Source organism: Malaya genurostris, chromosome 1, assembly GCF_030247185.1.
Source record: "Malaya genurostris strain Urasoe2022 chromosome 1, Malgen_1.1, whole genome shotgun sequence".
In the NCBI taxonomy this organism is placed as follows: Eukaryota; Metazoa; Arthropoda; class Insecta; order Diptera; family Culicidae; genus Malaya; species Malaya genurostris.
Window position 1 is genome coordinate 125318431 of NC_080570.1, and position 10183 is coordinate 125328613.

The 10183-nt window shown below is 36.3% G+C and overlaps 1 protein-coding gene across 2 annotated transcripts; it reads left to right on the forward strand.

Annotated features, from left to right (window-relative positions):
• Nucleotides 1-348: 348 nt before the first annotated feature.
• Nucleotides 349-4184, forward strand: LOC131425687 (uncharacterized). 2 transcript variants are annotated; one of them, XM_058587758.1, is made up of 2 exons: nt 349-2193; nt 3666-4184. In XM_058587758.1, exons 1-2 carry the CDS (start codon nt 1212-1214, stop codon nt 3728-3730), a joined length of 1047 nt encoding a protein of 348 aa, XP_058443741.1. In that variant the 5' UTR covers nt 349-1211; the 3' UTR covers nt 3731-4184. The 2 variants fall into 2 exon arrangements, with proteins under 2 accessions (XP_058443741.1, XP_058443742.1); XM_058587759.1 differs by having other exon boundaries at nt 349-2181.
• The last annotated feature ends 5999 nt before the right edge of the window (nt 4185-10183 follow it).

Below are 10183 nucleotides of genomic sequence, written 5' to 3' on the forward strand. Positions count from 1 at the left end.
AAGGAATTCTAAAATATGAATGATTGACATCCAATCGTCAAACGTAGACATGAAGAACCTATAAATCCTTAAAAAATTCAAAAGCAATGGTAAAATATTATTCATTTATATACTGATACGATACGCATTTCACAAACTAGACATTTTTAATGAACATCTTACAAGCTAGTTGTAATTCCATATGTGAAAGAACTTGTAGTAAAGAACTTGTAAGCCCACTATTCCATATTTTCATGTGTCAGTTTTGTACGCTACACTTTGTGTGATGATTCGTTCAATTCATGCGGTTGAAGTCATAGATGCTTTTTTAGTACTGAATTTCACATTAATGCTTGTTCATATTGTATATTGAATTCTTATTACTTACACTTTAGAGTGTATTCAGCAACACTTCGGCGCAGCGCGCAACACTGCTGTCATTATGAGCAAACTTAATAAATGAGCTAGAGGCTCACTTCTGTTATTTGCAACGAACGGTGTTAGACGTGTTTTTAGTGAACTCAAAAGAAAACCATCTCTGTTCCAGTAACGCTGGAACATATTAGTGGCGACGAGGAAAAGGAAGCTGATTTCGGACACATTTCTAAGGCGCAAGGAAAATTTCGGCGTGAGGAAGCTGTTGGAGTAATTCCAGGCGGCGGATAATTTTCGGAATAGCAGCGGAACGGCGGAATCGATTTCTGGACAATTTTCAGAAGCTGTGGATAAATTCGGTGTCGACGCTCAAGGTAAGCGTGACTTTTTTATTAAAACAAAAGAAACTATTGTTAAGTGGTTTTTGGTTCGCGAATCTGCTTTGTTCGCAAATTATAAGCGCTTTTGTTAATTGTGATACGCCATTTTGAATTTTTTTTCGCGGCGTCAGTTTGGTGGACAATTAAAATTTTTTCCTGTAAAGTTTTCGGTGGAAAGAAAAGTTTTTGCACTATATTAAGAGTGTTTTTTTCTCTTTATTTTGAGAGTTAGGTACAATTTAGCACAGCAGGAGAAATCTGGCTGCGGAAACAATTTAATTGCTGCTTTGGTTCTTCGGAAAAATTTCGTGACTTTGGCATTGCGTTTGTGTGAGTGACGGTTTATTCCGGTGAGTAACAGAAATAATTACAGTTTGTTGTTTTAAAATTTTGACTTTATATAACTTGTAATTTGTGGTGATTTGAAATTGATAGATTTTTGCCTTATATTTGATTTTGATCAGAATTTTGACAAAAATGTCCTACATGGTGGCCCCTAATATTGAACCTTACCGCAAGGGCCAATCTTTTGCTACGTGGATTAAGCGTTTAGCGGTTCATTTTCGTGTCAACAAAGTTAAAGATAATGAAAAAAAGGATCAGATGTTCATCTTGGGAGGAGATTTTTTGTTCAGTATGGCAGAAAAACTCTACCCCACAGAAGCAATGATGGATGAAGTGTCGTATGATGTATTAGTGCAAAAACTTAAGGAGAGACTTGATAAAACTGATTCAGTCTTGCTCCGAAGATATAATTTTGGCACAAAGGTGCAACAACCGGGAGAATCGGCAAGCGATTTTATATTTTCGTTAAAACTCCAAGCGGAGCATTGCGAATTTGGGGAGCAAAAAAATCGTCTTATTCTTGATCGTATTTTGGTTGGGTTGTCTGATGGCTCGCTTAAGCATCGTCTTTTTACGGAGGATAGCTCCAAGTTGACGCTTGAACAGGCGGAGAATATTATCGCTACGTGGGAAATGGCGGCTACTCATTCAAAAGCTTTAACGAACAGCGATGTCGATTTGGTAGCTTCACTGGACACTAGGTACCCTTTGACTCAAGGTAGAGGTGCGGTTATTCAACGGATGAGGAGAGCTCAGCAAAATTTTCACGGTTCGGTAAAAAGTCGGCTTGGTGTTCGACCTGAAATACGACCGGCGGAAGATAGTCAGAGAGTACAGTTTCACTCACAGCGTTTTGAACATCGTGATTCGTCGGCTAGTTCAGCTCGTGGTCAATACAAAATGGACGACCAACAATGGCCGATTGATCAGCGTATCTGCTATCATTGCGGACGTAGAGGACATGTGCGAAGGAAATGCTACAAGTGGAAGAACGAGAGCGGCAAGACGGTTAATCGTGTTGACGCACAGGAATGTATTACCAGTGCAAACCATTCAGCAGAACCATTAGATAGCTTGAGGATCCAAGATTCGGACTCAGATGGTAATATCTCAGGTGATTTACAGTGTATGAACATTTCTTCCATAAACAAGATAAGCAATCCATGTTTATTGGATGTTAATATTGAAAATATTCCTGTACAGATGGAAGTTGACAGTGGTTCTTCTGTTTCAGTAATTGGAAAAGAATTGTTTGTTTCTAAATTCAGCCTTCCTTTATTTGAATGCTCTAAACAACTGATAGTGATAAATGGTTCCAGGTTGAAGATATCTGGGGAAGTTAAGGTTAAGGTTGAATATAAAGGAAGAAAAGCTAAATTGCGATTATTGGTCCTTGATTGTAGTTATCAGTTTATTCCATTATTGGGCCGACCATGGTTGGATGGTTTCTTTCCCAACTGGAGAAATTATTTCCTGGACGATTGGATGCCAGTGAACAATATTACAAAGATATACAATGAAACATTGATTACTGATTTAAAATTTCCATTTTCTGATATACGTGTCAAGAAACTATGTAAACCGGTAAACAATTTTGGAACTGATTCGATTGGAAAAAGTATCGTTCCAAAGATTGAATCAGTATATGACGTTCGTTTTCTTTTGAAACAAAAAGTTTTGAAGTATTTTGATAAGTTAATGGTGATTTTCGATAAAGAGGACATTTATTTAGTATTTACAACTAGATTTCAAGCTGGGGTGATTATTTCACAAAATAGTCAAACCGATATAATAAAATTGGCAAATAGAGGTAACACTGGTGACGTAAAAATGAAAAGACGCATAGTTTACTGGAATGGTTTAAGCTCTACTATTAAAAGGTTTTTTACTGCTTGTTATGTTTGTGAAAGTATGGCAAATTTTACAAAACAAAAAATTATTTCAAAATGGACACCATATTTCTCTAAATGGGTGGAGGAAGAGATTATAAGAAAAGGAACCAGTATTCCAGAAGTTATGACGAAACTGATTAAATTCTTTGCTCGTTTTGGACTGTCAGACGTTTTAGTATTTGACAATGGTCCTCCGTTCAACTTGCATTCCTTTACAAGTTTTCTGGAAAGACAGGGTATAAAAGTATTAAACAGTCCTTCATATAATCCTGCTAGTAATGGCCAGGCAGAGAGACTGATAAGAACGGTAAAATATGTTCTTAAAAAGTTCTTATTGGAACCGGGAATGCTAGAATTGAATTTGGAAGATCAGATAGATCTATTCCTAATAAATTATAGAAACCATAATATGACGATGGAGGGCAGTTTTCCTTCTGAAAAAGTATTTTTCTATACTCCAAAAATGTTAATCGGTTTGGTTAACTCTAAGAAACACTATAAAAAAATGTTAGCGACTTATACTTTAAATGATGATGATACAAAATCTGATCATGACAATAAGGCGGATCTGCCTGATCTAATAGATACTCTGACACCAGGAGATAGTGTGTGGTATAAACACAATATGTCTCATATACGTGGAAAATGGATTAAGGCATCAGTTTTAAAACATTGCTCTAAAAATTTATTGCAGATCATGGTTGGAAACGAGGCGACTACTACGGTTCATCGAAGCCAAATAAGAATCGTTACGAATAAACAAGGTTCACCATATCAGCCAAGACCATCGATGCGAGTGGTCAAGACTGGTCGGCCAATCCTGACTGTCGAGGAACCTGTAGTGGCAACACAAGATGGAAGCGATGTCCGGCAAATACCATATCGAAATGCTATCCAACCGTCGAATGATCCTGATACACAAATTTTTAGATTAAGTAGGAAACGAAAATTCCCACCAGATCCGGTAGCGCTAACTGGCCTACCTAGGCGTTCGAAGAGAGCTAGAAAACCTAGAATCGAAAATGAATTCGAATATTTTTGAGTTTTGTTGTTACTTGAATTATTGTTCATTCTTTTTAAAGGAGGAAGAGCTATTGTATATTGAATTCTTATTACTTACACTTTAGAGTGTATTCAGCAACACTTCGGCGCAGCGCGCAACACTGCTGTCATTATGAGCAAACTTAATAAATGAGCTAGAGGCTCACTTCTGTTATTTGCAACGAACGGTGTTAGACGTGTTTTTAGTGAACTCAAAAGAAAACCATCTCTGTTCCAGTAACGCTGGAACATATTAGTTCATACCAAACATCTTAGAAAAACTTTAATTTTAAGTTGATCAGTTGCTCAATAGTAGCTTTCAAACGAGTCTAGGCTTGTTAAAATCGGTTTAGCCATATCTGAGAAAATGGAGCGGTAAAAAACGCGTTTTGTCGGTTACGTTACCATAAGCAATATATACCTTTATATCTCCGGAACCGAAAGTGGCAGCCATTTGTTCTTCGAACTTAAGCTCAACAGTAGCTTTCAAACGAGACACAGACATCTCGTCGAGCTGAGTCGAATAGTATATAACACTAGGGGCTCCGTTCGAAAGTCGGGTTTACCGGGTAATATAATTTATGTCGTTTATTTATACCCGGCTATAACTTTTCCGGTAATTCTAATTTATAATAACTTATAAAACCGATACACTGAAGAAGGATGTAAATAACATTCCGAAATACGTATCTGTATTATAACGTTTGATACACTTTCGGAAAAATAGTGACTGTGAAAACAGTGACTTTATAAGAGTGTATTGACGTGACATAGTGGAATTCAACGGTACAACAACAGTACTATTAGTGAATTCTAATAGCTTTCTATAGAGTAAGACATAAATTATTTGACTTCCTCATTATACGTATGTCTAAGAAAATGAGGATTCATGGTTCGAGTGGACAGTTTAATGTAACTTTAAGCAAACCTTTAATACGATCTTAAAAAGTATTCCTTTCGCATTATTTAAAAAAAAAAAAAATACATTTATACAATCGGCCGTTGAGCGCATATACTTAAGAAGTATTGATACCTGAAACTAACTCGATAATATGGTTAAAAATTCACTTAAACTATTTTTACCTTAAAATAATGTTCATGTTTTTCTTATTCTCCGCCGTAGACTACAATGGATTTTATAAACAAGTTGTAAATATTATCGAAGGCGTTCAGTTATCAAGGCCAAAGGGTAGAAGAAATGGCTAGAATAAATTGATCATTCCTAGGCTCGTATTTGGTTGATGTATTATTTCCACTCAAAACGTTTGAAAACTCAACGCTTACCGATTATAGCATTGGAAGAGAAAGTGAATAGAGGTAAACTGTCTTTTTCACTTAGGTCCTTTTCTAACATTCATCGAGTATTGATCAAACCTAAGCCTACTGGTATGACCCCAACATGCTGGTGCGCGGCCATGTTTCTGTGGTAAGTATCTTTCCGCAAATATCAAACCAATGACAATAAGTTTGATAATTCTGTTTAACAAATTATTTTTCAAAATCTCTTAAATACGGTAGGTAAAATCAGTTCTATTCGAATAAAAATGCTCCATTGTTTGTATACCATATTTTTTGAGTGCTCTGATCGCCCTCCGAACGCCCCCTGAATGTTGATAACGGTCAAACTTGCTAGGGATGACTCACTCGACGAAAATTCGTTAACTTCAGATTACGCCGAATGAGAAATAATTATTACTTATTTTTTCCATTTGAGTACCGTAGATGCCATTTTGTTCCGGCACTTGGATGGAGAAACCAGCGCGAACGCAATCGAACAGAGCGCAACGGCGGAATGATCAATGGGCCCAGTATCCTCTTCATCATCTTTCACCACCCGATTAAAAGGATACCCCAAAAGCAATTATTAGCTTTTAATCCGCACCGAAGCAAATGTGTGAGTGCAGCACAGCTGCAGTTCGCCGCAATTGATGCAATTTTTCAATTCCCGTCCAGCGGTGAGTATTCGAGTGCCGCCAGAAAATCGCCACGGAGAAGAGGTTGGTTGCGGGCGGCGAGGAGGGATCATATCAATACGGTGCCACCAGACCGGGAATCGGCGTCATTACGCTAGGGGGCAGATCAATGAGGTCATCCACCGTCCTATCGGTACCGTTCGTTTGTTCGTTTGTTCGTTCGTTCGTTCGCTTATCCTTTCTGCTGCGTGCTGTGCGGGGTGCATCCAACTGTGATTATTTATTTCGCTAGCTTTATCAAAGTTATTACCCTGACGAGTGTCATTAGTTATTAGCGGTCTGTGAAAGAGGCTCGACACAGACGACGGACAGGACAGGATCGATTCCGAGGAGCTGTCAATTTGCTACAAGCTCAGATTGCGATCAATTGCGGTCACATGGGAATCATCAAGCATCGTAATCCGATCCGATTTATCCGAAGAGTTATGTTGGCTCGTAGCTTGCTGAGCACTCGTCACGATCCTGAGCGGTCGTCAGTTGCATTTCCCTGCTCATACATTATTCCGCTGGTGGAGTGTCGAGTCCGTACGGTCGGTCTTGTCTTGACGACGGTAATAGAGTAAGTGGAAGAAAACTATCAAGAGAGATTATCTAATAAAAACGAACCGGTTGAAGAACCTGAGAAAAATGAACTTCCATCTGAAGCAATGCATAATGTTTGAACAACCGACGCTAATCGGAAACTGTACCAAACATGAATTTATATCCGAACAAGCAGATAATTGATCGAATTAACAAATTAAGTTCTGTTTGTCGTAGATTCAAGTTCAGATCGGGAGAGACGGAATCGGGCGTGCATTAGTGCCTTACTCTAAAATCACAATTATCAATATGGACTCAGCCGCAACATGTGTCCGAGCGTTGTCGTAATGAAATATTACGTATCCGTTTGGTCTCATATTACAACCGTGTTTATGCAACACCCATTGATCATTGATTGTTTTTATCATTCGAATTCAGTTTCTTGAGGAGGACACCCCTTTTTCATTTGAATTCATGTTTTAAAAGCAAGAATCAGTAAAATCAATTTCAGTAAACCAGTTTTCATCCAAATAGCTTCCAAATCAAGCTCGTTTCGAAATTTACTGGTTCAATATGATTAATCAGTTTAATTGAATTGTTACGTATTTTGCATCGTCATTTTTAATAAGAGCTTGTCATTTAGAACACTTTTCACCGTTTAATTCCGACGATTTGTTTTTAAATTTTCCCGCCGTTTCGGCCGTTTAAGATGGCCTTTTTCAAGGTAAAACTACGGAAGTGAAGTTTATTTAAGATAAAGTTATTAGACAAGCCATGTCTTTACAAAACAAAATGCACCATGGCAACTCACTTAGTCTTGTCGTCTTTGTCGATTTCATTTGTTGCAAATGGTAAAAAGTTGTAATTTTAGTCAGATTTGTCGAAATAATGGAACGGATTCTGTATGAGCGGCATTGAATTTTCTCAAACTGTATTTATGAAAAAGAAGAAATTTACATTACTTTGCTTGAAAAAAAAAAGTTGAAACATCAAAAGAACCTCGAAAAGCTTGGGATCCTACAAGGCACGTACCCAGAGGGAAGGCCCGAAATCAGAAACAGATATAATAAAAAAAGTTTGGACAGTGGTTTTAAGAGTTTCGTGAAGGCCGAGACTCCACTGCCACTGACAGTGTCAAAATTACATAAATTGGAGATTAAAACCGGGAAGATAAGGTTCACTAGTATGCCATAATTGGGCAAGATTTTGCAGATAAGAAAAATATCCTGACGCTTTATCCCGTACATACTTATTTTGGACAAAAAATACGAACGCAAGCGCACTTTAAATACAAGTTTGGTTAGATCCATTATTATACGCCAGAGCAGAATGATTACCCGGCAATGGACTGAAGTTAGCACGAGTTCTTCCAAGCGGCACGAGTGCCTCAAAGGAGGCTCAATGGGGTCGGAAAGATCATGATATCGGTTTTCTTGGATTGTTATAGTAATCTTTTGGAGGATCGCCTCATTAGGGGCTATCCACAAGTTCGAGTCTCGTCTCTGCGGTAACGCTTTTGCGGTTTTCACTACATAATTACATTCGCATGTCTTATTGTCAATCTGATTTCCCCATTAGATACTGATCAAATTTGAAACTAGCTTACGATGGCTCTAAGGTCTCAACAAGACTAAAACAAATCATTGTGAAATTAGGATGCATTGATGTTTGTTTAGTCATTAACTAGTATGACCTACAAATTTAGAAGATTTTTTTCTTGTGGATTGTGTGGTAAACGTTAAGAAATGGAATTTTTGACCACTACTTCCAGAACCGAAAACCAGAAACCGGTAAGGTCAAGTTAGTATACTAACTAACTAACTCGATACGAAACACGAAAAAGTCCGAGTAGATTGCATAAATAATGTGAAAAAATCAAAATCCATAGTTGACAAATATTTGGATAATGTGAGCAAACATTGTTCTTATGGAGCGTCTCAAGAAATTAACGTCTTTGTTTATGATTTTCATGTTTTATTCGATTCGTATTCGTATTAATTATACTCGATTTTTGAAAACTGTAATATTTTGAATACACCGACTTTCTTGGCTATGTCTTCCCATTCTTAAAATACACCATTTTTACAATTCCAATGCCTTGATGAGCTAATAAATCAAATGAAATTCGCAAAAACGCACAAAATATCAACGCATTTTTTCCTTAATATGATTGTAAATGCTAAACATCTCACGTGGAATAACCAGAAAAAAAATATAGAAAGTACACGTTCTTCATAGCTCATTATAAAGAACGTGTACTCCGCTGGTTTCTAGCCAGTTTTATTTCCAAATAGCCCAACTAGTTTGTCTTCTATTACAAATCCTTCTACAATTGATCTGGTTCTAGTAGATTTAACATTTGTAGTGACCGGATTGCTCAAAAAAGCAATCAAATGTTGATTCTACCAATAATATTCCAATGATTAATTCAATTAGTTCCATATTCTACCACCTTAGAACTAATTGGCTCAAGTGACACGTTCCCGTAGTTATTTGAAGATTGGTGCCTGAACCCCTCAATATGAACATTGATAACAAACCGTATTCTATGCCTTTCTAAGGTTCATTACAAGTTCTCAGAAACCAACTTCAGCTCTCAAAGAAGGAAATCAAATACTCCCCGCAAACGGTGGATAACGTCAAATCCGTAAACTTTTTCACAAATATGAACACAGCACAAGTATTCGACGTAAATATTTAAAAAGGGCCTAGAAGGAATTGATAAATTCTCTTTGTTCACTTACTCTTTCGACTACAGTTAGAAAACCTATTTTAATCCACCTAGTGGTGTAATGATGCCTTTCTCATATTACTCATTATATCATAAATATAATTGCGAAATTCGAAAAAAACAACTGTTTATTGAATAGAAATAGGATAATTTGTTCGGATCTAATCTCACAAACTCGATAAAACCTGTTTATTCTGTAGTTCCGGAACCGAAAGTAGTATCCACAACAAATTAAAGAATAAGTTTGTGAAAATCGATTTGGCCATCTCCAAGAAAAGTGAGGAAGATCCTTTTTGCATTTGTTAATCACCATTTCCAATTCTTCCGAAACCGGATTCAGATAAACGGAATAGCCGAAGTTGGTTCGTTTACTACCAACAAATATGACTTACAAATTGGAACAGTTTTGAACGTAGTTAAAACTATACTTACTATCTCATGCTCTATTTCGATTAAACCAATTAAACGAAATCTAACAAACGTAGCGAACCTGCGTTTCTGTTACTTCTGCATATGTAAGTCAAGCTAAACATCATGAATCAGCAGCCGTAGCAGTTATTACTATTATTATTATTATTATTATTATTATTATTATTATTATTATTATTATTATTATTATTATTATTATTATTATTATTATTATTATTATTATTATTATTATTATTATTATTATTATTATTATTATTATTATTATTATTATTATTATTATTATTATTATTATTATTATTATTATTATTATTATTATTATTATTATTATTATTATTATTATTATTATTATTATTATTATTACTAGCTGAATGACCCGGCGTTGCTCGGAAATGTTTCGGGAAGAAAAGGCCGAACAAAATTCCCGAAGTTGTCCTACTTAGTGTAATACTCTAAGCAGTTTTATGTTGCTATTCAATCAATTTTACCTTACACTTCCAATGTTTGGGGCACTTGCTA